This window comes from Calypte anna, chromosome 14, assembly GCF_003957555.1.
Source record: "Calypte anna isolate BGI_N300 chromosome 14, bCalAnn1_v1.p, whole genome shotgun sequence".
In the NCBI taxonomy this organism is placed as follows: domain Eukaryota; kingdom Metazoa; phylum Chordata; class Aves; order Apodiformes; family Trochilidae; genus Calypte; species Calypte anna.
The window spans coordinates 7093530-7120415 of NC_044260.1; the positions used below are offsets into that span (position 1 = coordinate 7093530).

Sequence of the window (26886 nt, forward strand, 5' to 3'; positions counted from 1 at the left end):
ATGAGCTTCCAGAGCTCCTTAACGTTCAGAGAAAGTAAGAAAAGTACTTTGCCGCTAACAGGAATAATACACTCCCTGCTATACAGTATACTCCCAGCTCTTTTAGTAGGAGTCAGGAAAGGAAAAGTCTTTTTCTAAAACTTCTTTTGGGTACCTGCTTCCTCAAATCTGAATGCCAGCTTGCTAAGGAGGAACACCCTTTCCATGCATTAGCATATGGTAACACAAAAGCATAGCCTATTTCCAGAGTTGCAAAAAACTCCTCAGACAAAAGACTTGGGAATAAACAGAGTGACTCTGCAAAGACTTTACCTGAGAGAGTGAAATCTTACAAAGCTCTCACTCTGCCTAGTGGTTTAGCTGTATTCAGGAACACACCCTAAGTGCCCACGTTTTTTGCCAGAAATTGTATTTCTAAAGGTATAAACACTTCCACGTGCTTGAAGAAAACTATTTTTACAGGCTATTATCAGGTTTCGAGAGTCTTGTATCTAGGGTTCTGTTCCAAGTCCACTTTTTGCTGCATGCCTACTCTTATTTTATTGCTGCAATAAACGAGGGGGAAACAGCAGCAACCAAGTGAAGGATGGCCCATGTGTAGCAATGCTGATTGTGCCTCACGGACTCAAGACCCAGCACTGCACCTGAGTTTTGAATTTTGATTATAAACTTCCCACAAGGTCCTTCAAGATAGTGCTGGTATTTCATTACTGGAAAGATATTCCAACTAGCATACTTCAAATTAATCTCAATATCAAGGCAATTTATGGTCCACAAAAATTTATAGCTTACCCCCAGCCTCTTCTGCCCGTGAAGGCCTCATGAGTCACTTCCCAGAGGAAAGATGACTGAAGCACTGTTCTATTGGTGTGTATTTAAAAGAAACAGAAAATTTAAGCATGCAGCACGAAGCTCCGAGGGAGCACTGGAGAAAGAAAGGCATTTTTGTCCTCGCTTGAGGCGCTGAGGAAACCCCCACGGCTCTGCCTCACGTGGGACTGCTGTGGTAGGGAAAGGGACCATTCCCAGCATCGCTACCTCCGCTAGGGCCAGGCTAATTAATTCTGATAAGACTAATGAATTAATTCTTACAGAACCCTCACTTAATTGGTGGGAGGAAGAGTTTACCTCCGACTTCGCTAGGCTCTCACAGTAGAGCTGCCTCCTGAAAAAGCTTTCACATAGTCCAAACACCGAGGTGCTCCACAGAGCCACAGCTACTGGAGTCTCGAGGCCACGGAGCAGAGGCACAGCAGGAGCACCCGGAGCGGGAGGCGGGCAGGAGGCGGTGCCGGTGCCGCGGACGAAGCAGGCGGCGGCTCCTCAGGTAGAGGCGGCGCGAGCCGCTCTTCCCGCTGAGGCGAGGTGAGGTGAGGCGATCCCCGCCCGCCGAGCCAGTCCTGCCGCGTCAGGCAGCCGCGGCCCCGCAGGCCCCGCCCCGGCGGCGCTGCCCGGCTGGTTCCACAAGTTTTTGACAGTTTCTTAGCGGCGGAGGGAGAAGCCGAGGCTGCTGGGGCGGCGCTGGACTGGGGCCGAGGCGCTCTTCGGAGGACGAAGCTCTTCCCACCGGCCCCTTTCCCGCCGGCACCATGTCTCGGAATCCCGAGGAGGTGAACAAGCTGACGGAGAGCACTTATAAAGTGAGTACGGGCCAGAGAGGGTGCTGCCCACCGCCGCCTCGCCTGAGGAGACGGCGGCCACCTTTGCCCCCGCTGGCCGGCACCGGAGGTGGCTGCGGCGGGGGCCATCGGCCGCCTCTCCACAGGCGAGGCCGGCGGGAGGACTCGGGGCAGCCTCAACTCCTCGCACAGAAATGAAGCAAACATTTATTTTTTTTTTTTTCCTCATCCCCTCCCATATGAGTGATCTCGCCCAACCCAGTATGTCCAAGACTGCTCGGTGCTCACTTGTAAATAACCCGAAAGCGCTCGGGGCGGAGGCAGGGGGGGATCAGCTCCCCTCACCGCTCTGAGGCGTTTAGCGCCCGGCTGCCGCTTTCCCGCCACCGGAGCGCTCGGCTGCGGCTCCCCCGGGCGGCCCCGGCTCCGGCCCCAGGGGTTGGGCCGCTGTACAGCTGAGAGCGACAGCTGCGGGACAAGGCGGGCTTTAAGACTGGTTTCTCCCTCTCTGCCAGGCTTGGTTCTCCAGCGAGCCATAATTCCCTCAGTGTGTTTTGATGATAAGGTAGTTTGGAGATCTTGATGCTTGTGGTCCTCTGCTGAAACCGTTTCTTCATACGGGCCAGAGCCTAAATAAAAATGGCTTAGCTCTGAATTAAGTTGCTTGCCTATGTCCCGAGCTGATCAGGTTTCTGATGGTTCACCCTATGGTTCTGATGGTTCGCCTCAAAACACCGACTGAGGGTAGTCCAGTTTGTGTCAGGAGACCTTTACACTTTCCAAAATGCCTCGTTATTTGTAGAATTAAAAATATTTAGCATGTGGGTTCTAGACACTTGCTTTGAACTTTTCTCTCTATAAACCTACCTCTTCCAAAACACAACAATTCAATTGGGGAAAATTCCATGAAGAACCATACTTTTGGTTGAGCAATGGCAATTTTGGATCTGTAATTTTCATTCTGGACAGTGAGTTGTTTTAGAGAAAGCACTTTGCAAATGGATTTAATCATGCAAATGAACTTACAGTGGCAGTGCATTTGCATTTTCAAGCCCAAAGGAAAGCTTTCTGGAGGACTGTTCTGTTTTACTTTTTACTATGTCTTGCTGGTTCAGTATTAAATGTTCTCATATTTCCCATGATGTTGTTACTATCATTTAAAAGTCTCTAAAAATATATATACTGGAGTATTCTGCTGTTAAATTTGCTGTTGCCCAGTATACTTAAGTCAACATCAGTTCTTCAAGTAGTCCACTTGTATTGCTGTCATGTTCTGGCTGTTTATTTTCCTTGGACTTGGATGTATTCATGGAAAACTACTGAAAAATGGAATGACTTGGCTATGAATTTTGTCCTTTAGAATCTGTGCAGGTCATCTTAAATGGTCTGGTGCTTTTTGATATCAGCTGTGTTCATGGCAAGGCCATAAGCAAACATGAAGTCTTTTTTCTCAGGAGAGCAGCCTGTAAACACAGTCTGGCAGAAGAGAAACCTGGGAAGTTGACTCTTTAGGGCTGTGCCAACAAAGGAATGTCCTACCCTGTTTGTTGACTTCCAGAAAGTAGCTAAAACAGTTTTACAGAGGGGAGAGGGAAGAAAACATCTTGTGTTTTAATGGATATAATATAAAATGGGCTTTACAGTAATGACAGACCTCTAAATAAGAAAAATTTGCCCTGCTATTTAGTACTTATTTCCTGGGAAGGTTTACTCTTGTTTTTTAAACTAAATCTAAGAGATACATCAAGCTGGAAAAAAAAAAAAACACAGCAAAAACACAGTAATACAAAGTTAATGTTGACAGTGCAATGAAATGACTTCTGTGTGGGTATTTGGAGAGGTCTGGTATGTTGCATCACATAGCTGGTACTCAGAGGCCTGGAAACCCTCCTGCCCTGCCCTCATTACAAATTGAAACTTTATCCAGATAAGGTACAAAGGCTACTTCAGATAGAGAATGGATTCTGGGTCTACTTTAAAGCAGTTATTTCTATATCAAAGTTAAAATCTTGAAAATAGTTTTTTACCTCTTAAGGACAGAGAGCACTAGACTGTGCTGTGGCTGTAATCACAGCTCCCTCATCTAAAACAAATGAACTGTGCGGGGCTTCAGTCTGCACGGTGAGCACTCTGCTTTGTTTAATAGTGCTCACCTAACTTCTGCTCTTGCTATGTGCCATCCTGGCAATGTAGCACAGAAAACACCATGCTGGTATTGATAAAATCAGGAGCAGTGCTTGTGTTTCTCCTACCAGAAAGAAGGAAGACTTGGTCTGAGGAAACCAGTTCAGTGTAGCATGGTGGTGGCATCTGTGGGCTGCAGGGTCAAACACTGGCTTTCAACTTCTCAAAAAAACAAAAATTTTTGGGTGACCTGAAAAAATAATAGAAATTTCAATTGGATGCTTTGCCAGTCTGTCTCCTCTTTCTTGCAGTGCTAATCCATTGGATTTATTAAATACATAGTAACCTGGGTAATACAAAGCTTCAGAATGTACTTGTAGACATCATCAGGTGGCTAAGTAATGCCCTTGTATTTTTATTTTGTTCATCCTTTTTGTTGGCAACAACATCAGAAAATGAATATCTCAACATTTTTCAGCTAACCTGACTACATAAACAACCTAATCCACAAATACGTGCGTGTGTGCGCACACAAAAATCAAGGCTGACGTTTACTCTTTATGTAATACCTGAAGAATCACTTTAATGCATGATAGGAATGGCACGTGCAAAATGAAGCCTTCGGGTGTGGGAGCCTATGACTAAAGAGGGCCACAGCCTCCCTTTTGCCAAGGAACTGCTGGAAGGTTCACTGGTATGACATTGCCCTGCCCTTGTCACTCACTGCAGTGCTGTGGCATGCACTGAGGGGACATTGTGTGAGCCCCTTGCACACTGACTATGTCAGTCAGTCACCCCAGGAAAGTTGTGTGTTGGTGTGTCACTGATGCTCATATCATTACATTTTATCTGCCTGTTGATGAGCAAAATCTATTTGGCATCTCCAGCTACAACAGACACAATGCAGAGGAAAGGGGACACACCGGGAAAGTAGAGTTACAGACCTGTAATTCCTTTTGTTCAGGCTGGGAAGGCAGCTCGCGTATTGCTTCTGTGGTTTGGGGTTTCCAGAGCTCTTGATAATAGCATGATAGCTGTAATTCATTGGTGTTAGTAGTCTTGGATTTTAAAGGTGTATTTCTCAGTATTCAAGTAAGTCTTACACAGAAATCTTGATTAGTGATCAAATTGTAATTTAAATAAAAACAAGCAACTTTGTTCAGTGGGGTTTTGTATTCTTCTGAGGGATGTTTGTTCTCTAAAGAGGCATGTAGAATTATTTTGGTAGGCTATATGGCTTTATTATGGAATTATATCTGATAAATTCAGCTTAAAGCCCTAAATTCCATGTGTCTGTATTTTTAAAAGACTTGCAATTAGATTAAGCTACCAGATTTATTTACCAACATTAAAATTCACCTATGGTCCTAGCACATGCTGCAGTAGGGCTGTTGTTTTGCATTACTGAAATACAAATCTAATTTGAGGCCAGAGGAGCCTTTGGGAGTTTGTGTGTGTATAAAGTTCATTTCTATCTTAGTGCAAATTATCTATCTTGACCTTACTTAGAGCTTTGCCTCCCCAGAATCTATCCTGGGGCAAGTATTCATAACCTGAAAAAGTTTGTATTTGAAACACACTGATGGATGATGTATTAATGTTTCTCTAAAGCAAGAAATGTTCCTTCAAGCTGACTAATAATTAGTCATAAGAATTCGTCTTTTTGAATAAACACTGGCAGCCTGATTTTTATTTTTTCTATTCTATTAAGCCTGGTTTAAAACATTTTAAACTAACTTGCAACCAGTACAGTTTTACTAGTTTCCAAACTAAGGAATAAAAATTTAAACTCAGTTATTAATAGGTATACAAAGCTTATCTATGAATAGCTATAGTGATAGTAAAATGAGTAATGTTAGACATCAAGATCTACTTTTCTGTGATATATATATATATATATATACATATATATATATAAATTTGTATTTCTACCCAAATACATTGTTATCCTCTCTTGCAAAAGTGCCTGCAGGATGTAAACTTGAAACTACAGGGACTCTATGCATTGTTTAGCTGTATTCATACCTGCTGAGCTATTGTTCTGCGAGGTGTGTCTTTAAGTAAAAAGCAAAGCTGAGCATTTCCAGGAAGGCACTTTTACAATGGCTGTCATTTGTTTAGAAGATTAATGTTGTTTATATGACTATCAGGAACTGGGGAAGATATAATACCTATACACAACAAGTGGAAATACAAGGCCTGTTCCTCTTCTCAGCTCCTTGCTACCAGTGTGGTTAAGTCACAGTGGTTTCATGTAGTGAAAAGGTACACAACAACTTTCATACTGGATTATGTTAGGATTTAATAACTTGAATGACTAAAATAGGTTTCTCTTACACTTTTTCTTAGAAGGTCGCTTTTGCCAACTTTAATTCTCTGCATATAAAGATGGTTCACAGTGCCTATTTGGAAGGGTTTTCCCTTTATTTCCATTCATCCTAAATAATAGAAAGCTGTAGGATCTGATCACGTGCCTCCTCTTCTCTTCTAGTTAATTATTCTGTTCATGAGAGGTAGTGTGTCACTGGAATATAGGACACTAGATTGGCAATTAGGAGGCAGAGTTTATGTTGCTCACTATATGGGCAAATCGTGTGTTTGCTTCTCCCAGCTTTTTCCTTACTCTGTGATGTCTATTTGGATTAAGGCAAAAGCTTTATTTCGTCTTGACAGTATCAAATGTATACCTGAATCTGAAGACAAGTTGCCAATGACAGTTTCCCTTTGTGAAAAAGTGCTCTGGATGTTTCGTTCTGGACAGTACTTCACAGTACTTAACAGTAGTTAAATGTGTAAGAAGAACACTAGAAACAAAGCCAGGTTTTTACCTGCTTTGAGAATCTACTCTTCAGTAGAAAGAAAAGAATACGTATATTGCTTGTTTCTTAGATGATTTGGCTCTCTTCGGGATTAGATTTTCATCTAATTCATCAGATCACTTTGGAGACCTAGCAAGGGAGGAGGAGACACTAAGGCTTTCTATCAAATGCAGCTCCTCAGTAGGAAGGTAGATGAGCCTTGCACAGTGCTGTGAGGATCAGCTAACCATACTCTATGTTAAACCCAGAAAATTCCAAAGGGGAATTTCCACTGTGAAGGTTTTTGCTGCTTCTTGGGAGTTCCCGTCTGGAGACTGGTGCAGAGGCTTCTGCTAACAATCAACCACTGTGGCAGCAGGAGGACTGAAATACTTCCAGAGACAGCTTGGTCTAGTGGAGAAAAGGGCCATGAGCTGTATGCTTCCCAGCTACTGAAGACACTGAGCTATAAACTGTTTCTTTATCTTTCCCAGTAGTTTTACATATGCCTTGAACAGATGTGATGTACTGGAGCTCTTCCTCAGAGTTCTCCGTTTCAGTGGAACTGTTGTGTTTCCACAGCATGGTCTGTATCTGCTGTAAGTGAATACCTGATGCATCTATCAAGTCAGTTGGTGAAAATAAATTGCTGTGGAGTCTGGCTTCAGAGATGGGAGCTGCTGAGAGCATTTTTGCTGGGTTTTGGTCCCTTTCTCATAAATGAAAGTAACTAATGACACACATGAAATCCCTTTTTTCTGTTTGAAATCTGAATTAGAAGACACCAAAAGAACTAGAATCTTAATCCCTGAATCCTTAAGACAGTCATTCCAAAAATCAGTATTTCAAGACCCATAATTATCATGTTACCATTGGAATCTTTGGGTATGTGGCAGCAAGGGTTTTACTCTGTTAAGTCCTTGTTGCAAGGAGCAGTATAAACAGGGACAGAACAGGGACAGGAAATAATTTTCAAGAATATTATTTTCAATATAATGCAGCAATTCAAGGTGGTATTTCGAGACTTACCTGCCATGGATACATATTTTCTACATCACGTACACTTTTCTGCTTCCTCATACCCTTGGAATACAGGACTCTCTTCTAACACAATCCTCTGATTCACTTTTTTTTTTTTTTTAATGTATGATTCACCGACTCCACGTATGCTAACAACCATCACCTTTAGTACACTGCTGGGAAGAAATAGCAAAAAGTTGGAATAGGAAGAGACAATTTACCCTGTGGAAGAAAAGTCTCACAGTTGCTCTGCCTCAGCTACAGGGAGGACAGCACAGGCAGAGAAGCAACATTAAAAGAGCTGGAGCACAAGGAGGGATGTTCCCAGACTCTGGAACTTGAAAATCCATACTGTTAAGTTGTCAGAATAGCCCATGGCACTGTTGGCCCAACCTGAAACACAATTTCACAAATGATTTCTGGATGTGGTTTGCGAGTTAACACAAATCAAGGGCCTGGGGACAATAGGTTGCAGAGATCATGTTTGGGTGGGTAGAAGTTTAGTGTTATAGACCAGAAAACAATCCCAGTTGCATTTAATTTGTATAAATAAAGGCAGTGGGGCTAGGTATTGTTCTGTCTGCTTTTGATAGTGTATATACTGTCGCAGTATCAGAACCTAATAATTGTATATATATATATTTACATATACATATTTATATATAATTTTTTTAATAGCTTTTACTCAGTATGATTGCTAAAGTTTTATTAGTGAAATCTGGTGGTAATACTTTTCTTCACTCTTTCAACTGACTGGAGGTCAGGTATAGCAGTATACTGGAAATATAAAGTTCTGTCCAAATGACCTTCTCTGACAAGAAGACAAATGTGATGGTATTCCTGTTCTTTCTGGGTCCATGCATGCACTAAATATAAATATTTTCATTATGCTAGTAGTATAACAGACAAAACGTTGATATTATTTTACTTGTATTTCTTGTAAACATGAAGTGTCTGTTTTGAATTCACTGAACTTTAAAGTTCTGTGAATAATATCTAGAAAGATATGAGTTCTCAAAAATATTCTCATATGTATAGTAAGAATAACAGAATGATGTCTTCAGGTACTTCAGTCTTCCTTTCATGACAATTAAATGTCATGGCTAATGTTATAGCTATTGCTTTGTTAGGAAGAGTCTGGGGGGAAAAAATCTGGAATCTGCAAAAATGTTTAAGGTTCTCCTTTATAGAAATAAAGAGTTTGTATTAAATTCATTGTTAAAACAAAATACTCATTATCAAATTTTTCTTGAGACTTGGCAGTTGGTATTACATGAAATTCTATTTTGTGTGGGATAGAGAAAAAAAATATTAGAAAATTGTGGCTGTGTAACTATTAAATGATCAGACATATATGGCAAAGTCTAGAACACTTTTTCAGAGGTAATGATTTACATACATACAAAGGGGGTTTTGTTAAATAAACATGCTGTGTCTAATTCAGATTGTGAGTCTACATGAAGAAATTAAGAAGCCACCAAATAAGTGAAGTTCAGAGAGCTGTCTTTCAAGTGTATTTAGCATTCAAAAAGTAATTGCATTTTCTAACATTTTGGAATACCAATATTTATGGTACATGGGTTCAGGATACTCTAAACAACATGCTGCTGAGCAGTGAGTAACAACTGCACTTATATCAGCATGTCAGCTTCTTGTTTTATTCTTTTTCACTGCTTATAACAAGGTAACATTAATTTTGAATATTTGGAGGACAGGGAGGAGAGTTGCTGTCTTTGACCAGAAGAAGGGAAACTGAAGCTTTCCTGTGAGTAGGGACAACCCAATTTGTGGGTGATTCTCCTTTTTTTTTTTTTTTTTTTTTTTTTTTTTTTTGAATGGGCAAAATCTTGTTCTCTTTAATTCACTCACTAGCACTGAGAAAATTCAAATATGTACTTGTACTTCATGGCTTAACTTATTTTCTACTTTTGCAAAGACTTAAACTTTTAATGGTATAGCTATTTTCTTGCACTCTGAAAATGTGCAATAAAACACAGCATTTTCAAACCTTAAAAATAAATGCTACCTGTAACTTAGATGAGTGAAGTGCCCAGTCAACCCTTCAGCAGGTACCTGGTGAATTTCTTTTCATTTTTCCTTTTCCTGGCATTTTTTTTTTTTCAGTATGGGGCCAGGGGGAAGAATTTGGCTCTTGGACCATTGTCAGAAAGTTTGTTCCTTTTTACACCTACTGAAATAGTTTACCTTTTTTTTTTTTCCATTTTCCTAATTTGTTGATCTTAAATGATCACTTTCTTCTCCCTTCCATCCTTTGCTGTCCTCTTCATCCCAAGCCTTCTGTTTTTCATCCATCCCCAGACTTTTCAGATACATGCTGTATATCTGAAACATAAAACTAGATCTAAGTGACACTGAGGTAAATACTTTCACCCACTGTTGAGTTGGCTTGGTTATAACACAGATTTTGTTTTCTGTTCACTAGAATGTTATGGAACAGTTCAATCCAGGGCTGAGGAATTTAATCAATCTGGGGAAGAATTATGAAAAAGCTGTTAATGGTAAGTCTTCTAAGTTAAGAAAGAATGTTTAATTTTCATCTAAATATACATATTTGATAAGAGGATTGTGTATAAGCTTATTTTCCAAGTTGAACTTTGGATGCATTTAATTTCAGAAGGAAAAAAAAAAAGCAGAAAATCAGAAACACTCAAGACATATCATGCACCTTTTCCCCATCCCTTTTTTTGTTTTTTTCTCACTGTCCTGCAGAAGTTGCATCCCAAACACTTATGCACAGAGCTACTGCAAAATATACTAAATGTAAAGTGTAAATAACTGAAGCTATAATAATAATATAAATGGAAAAAAGCAGTTATGCTAGGTGTTCTTTTTTTCCCCTGGAAATGCCTTCCAAAATGTTTCACATTCTTAGATCTGTTCTTGCACCATGAATAGAGTAACTTGAATGCATAAGAATTACTGGAGTGGATTAGGTTTTTTCTTATCCATACTAAACCTGGTGGGATCTTTTTAATGGAGTCAAAATCTCAATTAATAAATTGGAACCTAAGGACCCAATTTCTCAGTCATTTTATAATGTTGTTTGCTTCCATTATTGACTTAACAGAAACTAAGAACAGGTTTCCAAGACTGGGCTCCAGATTCCCAAAGCTTTCATTGTAAGACCTGTTAGAGCTTGCTTCATTACCTTTCTGCAGACCTGTTGAGCTGCCTGATACCATATTAAAGCCATGTAAAATCTCTTATTTTGCCTCAAGTCTAGGGCATATCTTTCTCCTACATGTAATCTAGTACTCTGAGAAATGAGATACTGTAGAAGTAGTGCATAGCCAAATAGACATTGAAATCTCTCTTCATGCAAATTTTAGACCAGGCTTGAGAAGAAGATAAAAGCAAAGCCTGCTGGAGATGAAAACAGGAAAATGTTGACTTATTTGCAATAATGCCTAATGTGATGGATGAACATTTTAGTTACCTAATACATAACCTTAGGGATTATAGGTACTACCAGAAGTAATGACAACTGTTCCCATGTTTGGCTCAAAGATTTTTGTACCAGTTTCAGAGGATTCTGCTTTTCAAATACATGACAGTTATGTTAAATTTTGCCTCTTCTCTTTAAATTCAGTTTGTCATTAGTAATTCACAATATATGTGTGCAGAGGCTGATAGCTGTTCTAGCAAATTTGCCTTTTAACACTGGCTGATAAAGCATATCTATCATGAATGCTTAATTTCAAGTGAATAAATGATTACGGGGTTACAACAACAACTGTTGAAAGTACATTAAAGTCATCTTCAGGCTCTCATAAATTGTTAATCTTTTCTTAATAATTTCTGAGTTGTGTAAATAGACCTGTAACAAAAAGTAAATACTCTGTTGCTAAACAAATACTTTGCAGCTTTCGAAACAAGTCAGAGTAGGCTGATGAAGAACATAAAACTTACAAGAACTTCTGATACGTTTCTAAAGTATTTTTATACATTTTGAGGATAGAAGTTCAAAACTTCTGCAAAAGTAATTTGTTAGCCATAATACTGGTGAAGAGACTATATCAGTGGAGCTCTTAATTTAGCTTGATATTAACACAGGACAAAACCCATGTTTTCTTCATTTTTTTAGTGCCTGTATTAGGATAAAAGATCAGCTATTTGAGAAAGCATTAGTTAGGAAGAGCAGAAACAGCATAAAATCTTTGCATACAGGTGGTATACTGCTATAGTACTAGCAGCAGTGTAATTCTTCAGTTCAGAGTGATCTAATATAGAGCACCTAAAAGATGTACCTTAGCCAGAATTTCCTTGTGTAATGCAAGGGAGCTTCAAAAAGCTTTGTTTCATTTGGAATTATCAGGCTTCTCAGTGAACATGATGTTAGGTAAGCAAAGCTCTCACCTTTGCTAATAAAAACTGTAAAATACAGACCTTAAAATACTATCACTGGCAATTACTGATCATACTCCTCTCAAAAAAAAAAAGTCAACAGTTGACTTCTTTAGGTTAAAAATGTACTACTACAAAAAATTATGAAGGCTTACTTCAGTAAGTATTTTTCACCAACTTTTACAATAAAACCTTACCAGTTTTTCTCCTTGTGGTGTGCAGATCAGTTCTAGTTACTGTGAAGATGCAAGGCAATCATTGTGTGGTGTAGTTCTACTACATATGTAAAATATTTCTCACTGTGGCCTCCCTGCTGTTTGAATCTTGATGGTTTTATGTTCATTCTAGCAAAACTGGCTTCACTGTTAAAATCAGCTGTAACCAGGAAATGATTAACTGGGAATAATTGAAACCTCAGTAATATATATTAAGAGCTTATTGGTTCCTGTAAAACTGGAACTGAACTATGAACAATAAAAGGAGGGGGACTGTTGGAGGGGGGGAGGGAAGATGAGCACTCAGTGTTAACTGGGGTCTGTCTTTTTGGCTGGGAACGTTAAACCTTCAGGTTTCTTCTGAAATTCTGTATGCACTGTTGCCTGAAGTTTTTATTGTTTCAAGTACTTGGAATACACATTTCTCTGCCATCCAAAGTCCAGTGATGATAAAAGCAGGCAGAGTCCTGGAGTGCCAGAATGACTCTGTGCTGAAATCTCATATAGCACTGGTAATTTCCCACATCTGTCCAAGAAACCAGAGATCTTTCAACATTTAAGATCCCTAAATTGCTGAACAATATAATCTATAATAATCTCAGGCACACTGGTGGTATATTGAAAATTAAGAAAATAATGCCACATGGCTTATCTCCCAGACTTAATGTCTTTATGTTGAAAAGTCAGTGTTTTCTTTATATATATATATCACACTTGACAAACTGTATTTCATCATGGATTTTTTGGAGGCAGTTTACCCACCAGATGAGTAGGTAGCACAGGGACTTGTGTAACTTTGTCTGACAGCAGGCTTTCCTTATTGCTATGTAATTCTCCCTCTCTTATGATGTGCCCTGGATTTAAAAGTTTCATAGGACCACAGAGTAATGAAAATGGAAAATACTTCTATTTTTTTTCTAATGCTTTCATTTTTTCCCCTCCTGCCTTTTGCCCACCTATCCACCCCATCAAGCTATGGTAGTGGCTGGAAGAGCATATTATGATAGCCTTGCAAAGATTGGGGATATATCAGCTGATTCTCCAGTTTCTAAAGAATTAGGTAAGTGAAATCTCATTTTTTAAAATTACTTCAAATGACAAGCTTTTGTTTTGTTTTCCTGCTGGCTGTTCAAAGAACATGAATTAAAGAAGGATCAGAAGAAGTGTGTTTTACTCGTAAGTAAAACATAGATGGAGGGCATTAGATTCCTTTAAGTTATATTGGTTCTCAAGACATTTAAAATGTTTTGACAAAATCACCTTTTTTTCCTACTTTTGTGAACATATTTCTGTTGCTGCATCCAGAAGCACACAATTTTTAAAGTCACATAATTCTACAAGAAACATGTAAAAATGTGTGGCTATTTTTAGTACAGAGATAAATGTTGAAATATTTCTGCACCAGAATATTGGTACAAGGAGTCCTAGTGCATGACAGCAGTACTAAACGAGGAACAATTTTCTGCATGAGTTCCACCGTGAAGAGTTCAGTTCTACTTCACAGTGTTTGATCAGTTGTATCACTTAAAGTTCTCAGATGCATTACATTTATTTTCTAGGTGAAGTTCTGAAAGACAAACTGTAGATTCAAAGATGCAGTACTTATACATCACTGTAAAAGCAACCCAAGTTCTGAACTTTCCTGAAAATGATTTCTGAATTTTTGGAGCAGCAGGACTTAGGGTTGTACTCTGATAGCACTGAAATGATACTGCCTAATCCACAAAAGTGAAGTTGTCATCCAAAGGACTTGTAATATTTCTGACAAAATATTGTAATATCTCTACAAAACAAAGATACAGAACTATACTGTGAAGAAGAAACATTTGTTTAAACCTTTGATTTGCTTTTTGACTTGGTAAAAATAACTTGGTCAAGTGTCTTGTCCCTGAACTTTTGATTATGGGCAATGGAGGATTCTTTTGATGATGTAACATGCATCTGCTCCTGCAACTCAAATTAGTATGATAATCCAGCTGATTTAAAAGGATGCATTTAGTAAGTGCTTTTTAAATTGTTTTGCTGAAGCAGAATTGCAGGGAAGGCCCCTCTTTGAATGGTGGTCACTGGCTTCTGTGTGCCTGCATACATTTGCACCATTTGTTCTGTGTGAGTGTTAACCTCCTGTGTTCAAAGCTGGGAGCGGCCAAAGAGCAAACACTGCAGAGCAAACAGTCCTAATGGAGTCGGTTTCTGTGTTTGCTTTGCAGGTTGTTTACAGGAAGGAGAGTTGCTGCTTTCCAACTATGTAACTAAAGTATGAGAAAGTTAAAAGTAATAAATATGCAAAATCCCACAAAAATATCAAGAAATGCATAGTTGTAATTTTAGCAATCAAACAGTTGGTCACATGCTCAGAGGTAATCTACTCATTGAACTATGTATGCCTGTGAGATACTGTTTGAAAATACTGTCACTGGGCAGTCTCCAGCTGTTTTCCAGGGAAAATCACTGTTTTTCCCTGTTATTTGGGATGATACAGAATTGTAACTGGAAATATATTTTTGTTTAATTATGAATTATTCCCTGCAATTATAAACCATTTTCTAGATACACTGTATTGAGAAAAAACAGCCTTCTTCAGGGTCAGACCTCTAACACTGCTTTCTATTCATCTTTAACTTAAACCCCTAATGCAGAAAAATCTTTTCTTCTTAAGGAAAATAGCAACTCTAGATTTTTTCTAACACTCTCTGATACAATACTTACTTTAGAGATAAGGAAAGTCAGTGAACACTGGAAAAGGCAGGATAATGTTACTAGGAGTCTGTGAGGGGTTATTTGCATTTTCTTTAGAAAGTCCTAATAGTTCTGAAGCTGGGCTACAATACTGACCTATTTAGTAAAGAAATATGATACATCCCAGACGTCTCTGAAAGTAACTTTACTTAAAAAGAAAAAGAGAATTTACTGCACCTTCTACTATTTTAAAAACATGGAGATTCATGCTGAGCATTCCTGCACATGTAGAGACCAAATCAAACTTTGTTGTGGCTTATTCATTTATGGACTCTATTAACCCCAGCAGAGTTACTGTAGGCCCAGCTCCCTGTGGAACTGCCTCTTCTTTCAGTTCCTTTAGACTTGCCAAAAGGCAAGTTTTTGACCACTGACAACTCAATTATGCATAATCCTTCTGTTACCTTTGCCAAAAGAGGTCAGCAGTCATCAGTTAAGTTTTGTGATGTCTGTGAACTAACTGCTTTTCCTGACTCTATTCTCTGGAGCATCAAGTGAAGTGACACACTACCTTGTTTTATAAAATCAACAGTCTGAAAGTGACAGGCAAAGAAGCACAGACAAGCAATTTCTGTAATTTTAAGTGTGAATCACCTGATGTTTAGAATATTTCTGTAACCTTTTACTTTTTCCCTGTTTAAAATTGTTCTGTAGGGCTTCTTCCTGTATGCTGTATTAACTGAAATCAAAAGCAACATTCCCACAGTGACCAACAATGACCAAGTTTTAAAGTTTTTTGGAATGCTTTAATATTTGAGCACAAACTGAGGTGCTATGGTCTGGATTTCCAATGTTTGTCTTTGGAAAGCCAGAAAATGTAAATGTTTTCATTTGAGTAATAAAAATTTGAAACAATGAAAACAAATTTTTAAAATAATGATTGAAACTAATCTGTATAAAAATAAACAAGCCCCTTACCTCCTCTCCCAGCTTACCAATTTAACCACAGTCAGGACAATTGGCTTATGGATGGCAAGACTTCATAGGAGTCAGAAATCCACAGTGCTGGGTTTTTTTACCTCCTCCATTAGCTTTGTGTTTGACCCATCAGCCACTAGGTACATTTTTACTGCAAAAGAAGCTGCTAGAAACAAGCTTTCCCTCCTTATCCCTGTTCTCAGATAGCAAATCAAGCTGTATTTTTCAGACACAGTTCATAATAAAATCAGTTTTCTGAATAATAAACAGAGGAGTGAAGCAGGAACCAAGCTTTCAAGGCTCTCCTGTAACAACTTCACCTTTAGTAGTGGCAAATGAAAAATAATGTATTATTCTAAATTCAGCTGTGTTGCATTAAACTTCTTACACATAATTACAAAAGAATTACAAGGCTCAGATGGCTAAAACACAGTATTCTTTACAATTTATGGAATACTGGAATATTGCACTGAGTCATTTTGCAGTTCAAACCCAAACCTGCTGGGTGACCTGGAGTGTATTTACTGCCAAGTGTGATGTAAAGATTTGTATCAAAAAGACAGTCAGTCTTTCCTTCTTATAAGGAAACACAGAACATGGTTTTCCTGTAATGAGACCATAAAATGGATTCCAACCACATGGGCAGGGTAGAAACATAAATGGAAAAGAAATAAGGAAGGAAATTTTGGGAGTAGATGGTAAAACTCCTTGAGAGCAGGGAAGAAGTGGGGCAAGAAATCAAGTAAAATGCCAGACAGTGCATTCTTCTATTGAGTGAAACTGGAGCAAGAGAGGGAAACAAGAGAATGAAATGGAAACCTGGATGTTCCATCTGATTCCAAGCTTTTGTATTAAGTATCTGTATCTTTCAAGTCTGGTTGAAGCTCTTTGAATTATTTTGATACAGAAAACCTTAATATGAATAAGATGAGAAAGCAGAAGAATATACTGTATTCATAACACAATCCTTATTCATAAGGATTCATATGTTCATGTAGGTCAACCTTCTTTCTCATTTTTTATTTCCCTAAATTTCTAAGCTTGTAGTCCCTCAGACTTGGCTATGAGCATTTAGGAAAGCAAACTGAATTTAAGTAGTTCATGTTATTCTGCAATATGGAATTTGCATCTCTTTCTTTCCTAGGCACCTTTTGAAAATCCCACTAGGAAGAGAAGATAGGAAACAAGAAACTGCACGCTTTAAAATGTTATGATTTCATAGTATTAAAATTTCAGCATACCACATCAACACAATAGATCTTAGTGTTTCAATAGTGCACTAGGAATAATTTCACATAGATATTATACCACTGAGGGGTGTTGAAATAGTGGCTTTCATTATTTGTAGCTCATCTTTGTCTTGTCCACAATTTGTGTTTCTTAGGCTCTGTCTTACTGATTTTTAGTGCTTATAATGTTAATAAACTCTATCTTCTAGTAACATAGGCTGTCTTTGTAGCCTTCACTTGCTCAAGGAACCAAGAAGCTGTTTCCTGTTCTCTCCCTGATATTACTTCTCATATCTTCCCAGCTACCCTCTTTAACACCTGCCAGTTACTGTAGCTGAAGCTCATTTACTTTATTGTGGGTGCAAAGTCCCAACTTGTTTGTTGTGTGGCAACAGTATCTATAGCTGTCACCCACAGATACATTATGGGTCTGCACCTCTACCTTACTGCTCAAGAACAGACAAGTGTAAACTGTTTGTTGGTTGTCGAACAATAAAAAGCCAAATAGCAAGATATAGTCATGGGCTTGACTGCAGAAATTCAGCATGCTAAAAGGAAAATCAGAGAAGACAAAATCTTTTCCCTAATCTAACCAAGACTGATAATTATTTAAAGATAACTTTGTGTCATAGGCTTATCTTTTTCATAGTCTTGTTCCATTAAAACTTATCAGGAAACAGGAGTGCAAATGCTTATCCTCATTTGAAATGTAACAGTTTGGAAAAAAATGGGTTCTTTTCAGGAGAAATTTTCTGGTTAAAAACCACGACAGGAATCTAGAGAAGTGAGTACTGAAGTAAAAGATTGCTGTGTGTTGTGGTTGTCACAAGACAGGGAGAGGTGCCAAAATGAAAACATCTTCTAATGGTGCACATAGTGAACGGAATTCTTTCCTAATAAAGGATGAGCCCTGAACTTGGTACCCCTGCCATGCACAAGGGAGAGGATGTGCTTAAGGTCTAAAAGACAGTATTTTATCATATTCACAAGACGCAGGTTTCCTCATAAATGGTATAATTTTAACTATAACAGTACCATCTTTTTTAAAACAGTCTTGCAAGTATTTGTAATTTAAACCTATTTCCTTCCTGATTAATAAGCACAATTGCCATGTGAGCAGGTACCTTTCAAAGCTATAGCTCTTTTGCTGCTTCTGTGATACAGCACTTAACTATCATTCCAATGACTGATAATGCTAAGCCAAAAAAAGAAAATTCCATCCTTTAGGATGACTATAGTTATTTGCACGTAATTTAAATAAATAAAAGGGGGTAGGACAAGTAGAGTTGTTGGTTTACTTCAGCATATAAATTGACCCTTTCAACTGGAATCCTATTTCACTTGCCTTAGAAAGATGACACCAAGCATCCTTCACTTCGCCCACTCTTTTAAGCTAATGAAAAGGTATCTGTCATGCTGTGCCACCTCACTGCCTCAGTGTCATCTCCTCCATAGTACAAATGCTCTTAGAATCAGTTATGTTGGACAGAAAGGAAGGGAAGTGAGCCAGCAACTACAGAACCCCTTTAGCACCTCATCTGGTGGAAACTTCTGGGAAACTAGCTTAAAGGCTATATTTAAGTATTTAGTAGGTCAGGATTGCTTTTGCTATGGAGCATTAATAAAACCCTCTTCTATGATATTCATAATGAGATTGCATTGGCAGAATGCTCTCTATTCTTTTCTTCCAAATGGAAAGTACACAGAGAGCTATCTTTTAAAGGAAATACATAGTAGTGTGCTTTTTAAGGAGGTTTTGTATTCTTTGATTTTACAGTAACATTCTGGGTTTGTGCTATATAGACCTCCAGTTTGCTATAAGAAAGCTATAAGGAGATGAGCCACCCTTTCTGGATACACTGGGGGTTGGACTAGATGACCCTTCCAACCCAAATTATTCTCTGATATGATTTTGTGATTTCTAATGATGAAAACAGTGGCTGCATTAGTGGAAATTTCTCACTATTCATTGTTCTACTTTTCAAGATCATTTCTAAGGTTAAAGCAAGGCAAATAACTATTGATAACTTTTTTTTTTTCTCTATAATCAGTACTGTGGCTTTTGATGTTCAGTATTTTGAGTGCAAACTTCTGATAAAAGTCTGCTGGAAGAAAAAAAACCAACTTGACTCATAGATTCTTAAATACGAACAAGTTGGCTCCACATCTAAAAAGTTGCCTGACCATCTGTTGCAGAGCTATGGAAAGCTGTATATATTCACTGATTTATAAATCAACTTAATTATTCAGATATGCATAGGCATATGCCCTGCTAGTGACCTGACCAATCACTGTTCATGGACAGGGAGGAATACTTGGCACTGTGCTAGTAAAAACCAAAAAGAAAGGCAGGAGAAACCTGTTACCATGTTGATATCCAGAACTGTAATTAAGAAACAGAAATTATAAAGGAGTAAATAATCAGTGAAGGTTTGTGCAAAACATGTCCTGGACAATGAGCGATCAGGTGGCATCATGTAGTGAAGCTGAACAAACAGTTGTGAGCTTAAGATCTTCTGGTTGTAGCTTTTAAATTCTATAATCTTTCCTTGCTAAAATATAAAACAGAAATATTCCTACCAGGGACTGGAGTGAACAAGAGGTGTTTGTTATTAAACATAAAGAATGTAGATGCTTAAAAATGGATATTGTAGTTCACTCTTGTAAGACTACTAAAAAGAAAAAAAAAAGTTTGTTTTGTATACAGTTGTGTTGTTGTAACTTCTGTTCTGAACACTTCCAGATAAGGTGCAAATTTTCTGGTTCTATAAATGGCTTAAGGGAGGAACAGAATATGAAAATACACAAGGGTCTGGGTCAACAATTGCAGACTACTAGCACCAGGGGAAGGGAACGCAACAGATACTTACAGGACGAAGTTGATTCTCCTGATTGCAGTCAGTGGTAAGGTACAACACTCTTACAGACTATAACCCTGGACTTCTCAGGGTGGTTAACAAAGCAGTGTGCAGGTAGCACTGGCATTGCTGCTCCTTGTGAGGCAGGGGTCAGGTGTTGTGGTTATGTTACAGCACACTTGTCTGCTGTGACTGAGTTCAGCACAGGAACATCCACAGTGACACCTTTGACTGCACTCCCTCGAGGGAAAAATGAGATATTCAAAACACCTACACTGGGAGTGTATGGAGCTGATATCTTCATTCTGTGCATCAGAGGTGTGAGAAAAGAGTGAAAGTGCCATGAAAGGGCAGCCTTAATGGCATTCTGACTACATTGGTGCAATTCATTTCACATGAGTCTCAGAGCTGGCAAAGACCTCTTTCATCTTGCAGTGGTAATGCTGGAAAGTATTCCCTGAGCTTTCCTCTGTGTACACACAATGTTTTCTAGATTGTGGGTAATGTCTGTCTAGAAAAGAGTCACTTGGATCCCCACTGTGTGCACAGCGTGTTACCCAGCAGCTCTCTGTACTCACCCAAACACAGATCAGTCCTGAGGTGCTTGGTCAGGCAGGATGCTGTCCTCTCTCAGCTGATGCTTAGCAATCACAGTTTTTCCTTAGCAATCACAGCTTTTTCCTGAGCAGTCATAGTTTTTCATTACCCCAAGGTATGTCTGTTGGCAAAGGAATAAGCCTCAAAGCCTGTGTAGAGAAAATATATTTAGTTGTCCTCTCAGTGAGAAAAACAGATGGGTAAAGGAAAGTAAATGAGAGCATTGTGAAGAAAGTGACATCATATGTGTAAATAGCTTGTAAATCCTTTAACCAAAGGTCTGACTGTATTTCAAATGTGCAGTCAGCTCTTCCTGGTCATTTTTCTAATCAACAAAAATCCAGTATCAATTGTAGATGTCATTAATGTTCTTAAGGAAGGTGGTGAGGAACCCACCAGTTGTCTTGGACTTCTGAGAAAAAAGATTTTTATCAAAACCTTTGGCTCAATTTGGGTGTCAGTTTTTATTGTTTGTTTTTCCTGACACAGCTAAGACTGGGAAACTCAGTGGCAATTCCAAAGTGCTGTAATAAAAATTATACTGATTCCTTGTGTTTTATTTAATTTCATGTAACATTTATAATGATAACTGAAATATTTGTCTGTTCTGATGCTGGAAACGCACAAAGAATTTTGAGTTTTGCTGTTTAGCATGATTTGTTTGTTCCAGTCCTGCTGAAAAACAGAGATTAACTCAGTTTTATGATCTTCCCAAATTAATCTGCCTAAAACCAGCAGGGCTTCATTCAGGCAAGTTCAGGCTTGTGGTTGTATTGTAACTTAATTTCTTTGCATCCAGCTTGTTTAAGAATTACAGCATTGCAGGTCAAGTATGAAAAGCTATTGTATACAGGGCTTTCAAGGTGCTAGGAAAGATCAGTTTCTGACAGACATACCTCAGTATATTGTGTTTTATATGTTTGGGTAAAAAAAACAAATGCCTGCAGCAGCCTTTATTAGTAATAGAGTAACAGGTGGAAAAACAAGTTTGCATTATTTATGTGGCATATGCTTTTCCTTTCCCTTTTAATGCTAAAAAAAAAAGGAAAAGCATATGCCACATAAATTTAATTTAGTTATTGTGCTTACCAATCACCTGAAACAAGATGAATGTTTCATGTTAATTAACATATGTTCAATGATATAGTAGGTTTAAAGAATTCTGATCTGAATTTTTTTCATTAAGAGATCAAAATACCTTGGGGGAGAAAAGGGAATTAGTCTAGCAGACTGAACTTTGTTAAAGCTGTAATAAAGTTGCATTCCTTTTTGAAACACAATGTAAACTAATCTTTTTTTCTGTTTAAAATCATAAAATAGGAGCATCAGAACCAAGAACAAATTCTAAGTAACTGAAAATTTTAATGGTCTTAATAATCTCCAAACTATTCACTCTTGTAAAGTCTTATGTGGGAATAGCTGATTCCTGAGCAGCTTATAGCCCAGTTTATAGCATGCAGTGCATGGTATGAATTTTGTAGTTCTTTTTAAAATCACTTGTGTCAAGCTGAAAGAATTTGGCATTAATTTTAGTGTAAGTATATTTTAAAAAGCAAGTTGATCCTTGTATTTAGCTGAATATGGCTTCTTTTATAAACTGTCATAGACTTTGAGGTATAAAAAACTGAGGAGTTCTTTGTATCTTTTAACACTTAAATATTCAAAAGAATATTTAGAAATTAAAAACATAAAGAGAAAACAATTTAAATTCAGGTCATTTTAATTCTGTATTATGTTTTGGGAAAATACTTCATTATGCAGTTTTACACTTTCTTCTACATTATCACTGACAGAGTTTTAGGACAAGGAACAGACACTACATAATTTTTATCCTGAACTACAAACAAAAATGCTGTCATAAATACGAGCTACTACAGTAGAAGCGAACTGTGTTCTATCCCTTCACTGTATTTATGAAATGGGAAGAGGATTTTTGAATAGCAGGATTCTCTGATTATGCCCCTCACACTGAGAGCAATGTGTAATCTTAACAACAGGGGAAATGTTAAAGAGAATATTGCCAAGTGTGTGTTCTAGCAAATATTATTCCAAATAATATACAGTTGAGCCACTGAGAGTTGGTGATTAGGCTTTTTGGTTTTCCCTTTAGAGATGTAAATGCATTGTGTAAAATCCCAGCAATCATAACTGGTCCTGAATGCATTCCAGACAGTTCCACAATGCAATAAATCTGAGACTGGAAGAAAGAGGTCCTCAAGAAAGGAGGTGAAGCTGTCACCACCAGTGCAATATATCCAACTACAGACTCCTGACTGGGTCCAAGAATCTTGCTATGAGAGAGGATGACCAAGAGAATACAGCAATGGCAGCCTGTTTATTAAGCTACCTTTCTTTTCTGTTGTTTTTCCCCTTGATATCACCTGGCTCTGGTGTAGGGGGAGCAGGCTGACAGTGAGATACAGATAGATATTTGTAGGTATATGCTATATATGTATATATAAATATGCAGTTATCAAAATAAAGCAAATATTTTGGGAAACACAGTACTTAATGCAGTGCATTTGCTGCAAAAATGAAATAGTAAAAGGTCCTTCCAATAGCAGAAAGCAAGCTGTACCTATCAGCCCCTGCTGTACCAGCAGCCCCTGCTGTACCTATCAGCCCCTGCTGTACCTATCAGCCCCTGCTGTACCTATCAGCCCCTGCTGTACCTATCAGCCCCTGCTGTACCTATCAGCCCCTGCCCAGCTGGATTTTGAACTTCAAGCTGATGAAGTTTTGACTTTGCAGTCAGGTATCCCTGACAGCTCCGTGCATGGGCTAGAATACTTTCTTCATTAGGCAGTCACAAAAGGAACACAGGCACTGAAGCCCTATGAGAAGGAGAAAGCAGAGCACCAGGAGTTCAGCCTAACTCCATCAGTGCCCAACTCACAAAATTAGCAGCAGTGTCTTGCACAATCCTATTTATTGCTTACCAGTTTTGTCTGGACCAGGAGGGAAGATCCTTTCTTAGGCATCTTCCAGGATCTTAGGAACTTGCAATACTGTTTCTCTCTTCCATATCAGTGAGACTGTGAAATACTTGAAAAGATTTAAAACATTTAAAAGTAATGGAACTTCTGAAGAAATAGTGATAAAACTGAGGTATGTAGCAACTGAAACCTCTTAACTCTGAGCATTAAATTGGTTCCAGATAATTACTTGAAATATTGTGAGCTAACTTTAGATGAGAAATGATGCTTTAAAAGCAGCTTCATATAAAATGCTTACGTTGTTAAAGAGGGGCTGAAAGCATAAGACTATTTATATGTTAAATTAGTAATTGCTGCAGTTTATTTCATGTGGGAGCCTACTGTACACAGCTCTGACAACACATGCTGTTAATGGGGCCACATTTTTATATTTTTATATACCTTTAACTGCACAATACTGTAAAAAAGTTTCATTGACTTCATGGCAACTTCTACCTTTGTACAAAGACAGAAATTTTTTGCATAATGAGGTTTTATGTTTAAGTTTTACATGTCAAATAATATCATAATGTTCAATTTCATTCCTTATGGGTCATAATCAATATCACTTGGATTTTATTTTACTGGACTAGTACATGAATATACTAATTTCAGCCACTGTGCTGTGGAGGTTTTGTTCCTTTCCTTTGACCCATGTTTAATCTGTTTTAAATTAACTAACTTGCTTTTGTATTGCAGAAACATATCTGTTGTTCACAATCTTAGTGAGAACTCTAGTTAAAATATAAGTTGAACAGAGAAAGCCATTTAGAATGTTAAGTTCTCTTGCTTCTATTTTTTTAATCCACATTATTTTTATTTATTTGTTTTCTAGCAAAACACAATTATCTATTTGGAGGTGCTGTTTGAGGGCTGTACATCTAGCATGTACAGTGGACTTAAAATACTTATTCTACTCTGAAATCTCTTTATCCTTTTCTCTGTTGTAAGTTTTATTCTTTTTTATTATTATTCACCTTCTGTAGTCACCTTCACAAAATGACACTGAATGGTCATATGTCAATGCCATTTTATAAAATGAGCTACAGAGAGATTTACTTTTTGGTTCCTATTTCATGTTCACTCATGCAGTAAGGAAAGGCAGACTTGACCTCTTCCTGTTGATTTATGTGCATATTAATATTAATTCTACATATTGGAAGGGGGGATCTAAAGCATTCTGGACAAATTGTATTAAAAGTAACATATAGCTAGTGCTTGGCAAGTTTTTACATTACTATATCCTTTTTTAAAGGATATATATAAATATATATATAAACTATATCCTTTTTTAAATGTCACTAGGGCTTCTTTTGTCTTATTTAAAGCATCTGTTGCACAATTAAATCTGTCTGCAATAAACCCTCCTATTAAATAATGATAAATTTAATACATTTCAGGATTAATGTTTTGTTCAATCGTATTTATTTATTACACTGTATTTCTTTGAAACTTCCTGATTTTACTACCTTCCAGGGGCAACTGGCTTCAAAGGACTTTGTTTCTACCTCTTCCTTGTCATAAAGTGCCTTTCTTCTGGGAAAAGGGTAATTTGGAAGAAAGAGAATCTTGCCAGAAATGGCATCTAATAATACACGTGCTCTGCATTGCCTCTGTGTGTAGCTTTGACTCAGCCTTTCATTCTCTTCTTTAATGTAAATAATTATGTGGTTTCACTCTAAGACACTAAATTATGAGACCTACCCTGAATACAAAATGGGACAACAGGAGATAAATAAGTGATATAATTAAGCACTTTGTTTATTGCCAGACATCTAAGAAAGTCTCTATTAAAAGACTTGAAATTTTTCAAAAATGACCTCCTCTAAGTAAAAGAAAATTGAAGTACACACCAAGTAAGGTGATGTAGTTTTTCAAAAATAGTTAGTTAGTGTTTTTAAATCTTAAGTGATTTTGTTGGTAGCTGTTAATACTTGCTTCTATGACAGAACTCTATTGATTGAACTAATTCTTAAGAGTTTTCTACTCATATAAACAGTCAAGCTAAAAAGTAAATAATCAGTCACTCTGAACAGTGAGACTGGAGTATAACTGCTGCAAAACTTTTGTATTCTGGCCTTACAATGAGTATTTGATGGAAATTGGTCTCCTTGACCTTCATCCACTGTCAAGACAGTGTTCTAAGGATGTCTTATTGCTCGTGGGATGTTGTGTATGGGGAAATAATTTACATATTTTGGGTTAGTGATTTTTTTTTTCTTTTTTAGGTAACAAAATAAATGGCATTAATGGAATTCTAGTCTGATTTTCTCAGTAGAAAATAAATATAACCAACAGCCTTGATTAAGTCTAAAGATATACCATAAATTCCTGAAGTTTCAGCTAATAAGGTCTTCCTACACGTGCACTGAACCTATCTGAAACTAAAATATCTTTACCATGGAAATTACCACTGGCATGACTGTTCATGGTCATGTTTCAGACTGTAGATGTATTAACACAGCATTGTTTCAAGAACCATACATGAGAAATGTTTGGTTTATTTTTAAGTTATTTAAGGTAACTAACATGTTCCCCCAGAAATCCCTATCTGGAAGAGTTTTTATCTTTCCAGTAGTGCACTTCTATGAGGTAATAGCAAAATAACAGAACAAGTATCTATGGACATTTACAAGTATGGTTTTGTTTTCTAAAGCAAATTAGTAATATTAAATTTACCTCTGATCTTTTACCCACAAAGATAACACCTTCAGGGTCTGGGGGAATGGAAAGCAGAAAAAGAAAATCATTAAAAGGCACGTATTTTAATAGATATGTTTATCATCATGCTGACAAGGTTAATATTTTAGGTTAATAATTTGATTATAAGCAACTCAATACATAGCAGAATATTTTTAGGGTTTTTTGTACTTTTTTACTACATGAATAATTAGAGAACACTAGAGCATGGCCTTGGCTAACGCTGTCATAATCCAGAATAACCCACTCTCTTTCTTGAAGCTATTCTATCCTTGACTATTGTCATTTAATTAAAATATCATACTAAGGTTGTGGAACTTCCCTTCTACTTGGATGCTGTTACATGTAGGCTAGGAGTTGTTTTGCCTTTCCTGGATTAGTCTTAAACAAAATCTTGTCTCCTTGTGCAAAACTTGTTTGGGAGGGACATCAAGATTTGGCAAACCCTTTGTCTCAAGCTGGCAATAACAGGCCATGATATGGCTTCACTTTTAAAATGTTCTCCATTTATTCAAAGTGCAGAATCTGACCTATAATTTAAATTAATACTTAAATTTTAATTAGGTCAGAGTGTGCTTACTATGGGTTCTTTTTAAAATGTTGATTCAAAACATGAAAGAGGAAATGAAATGGGTGAGCCAGTACATACTGTGCCTGTGGACTACCGGTGGCAGTAAGGAGATTCCAGAAGAAAATGGGTTTTGCACGATGCACAGCAGGCAAGGAGTC

At 37.7% G+C, this 26886-nt stretch overlaps 1 protein-coding gene across 1 annotated transcript in view; it reads left to right on the top strand.

Annotated features, from left to right (window-relative positions):
- Positions 1-1540: 1540 nt before the first annotated feature.
- Positions 1541-26886, top strand: part of BAIAP2L1 (BAR/IMD domain containing adaptor protein 2 like 1) — a 38096-nt gene continuing 12750 nt past the window's right edge. Inside the window, exons 1-3 of the mRNA XM_030459920.1 lie at positions 1541-1640; positions 10005-10080; positions 13115-13201. Of these exons, the coding sequence (XP_030315780.1) occupies positions 1590-1640; positions 10005-10080; positions 13115-13201 (214 nt within the window). The 5' untranslated portion in view covers positions 1541-1589. The remainder of the gene's footprint in view (positions 1641-10004; positions 10081-13114; positions 13202-26886) is intronic.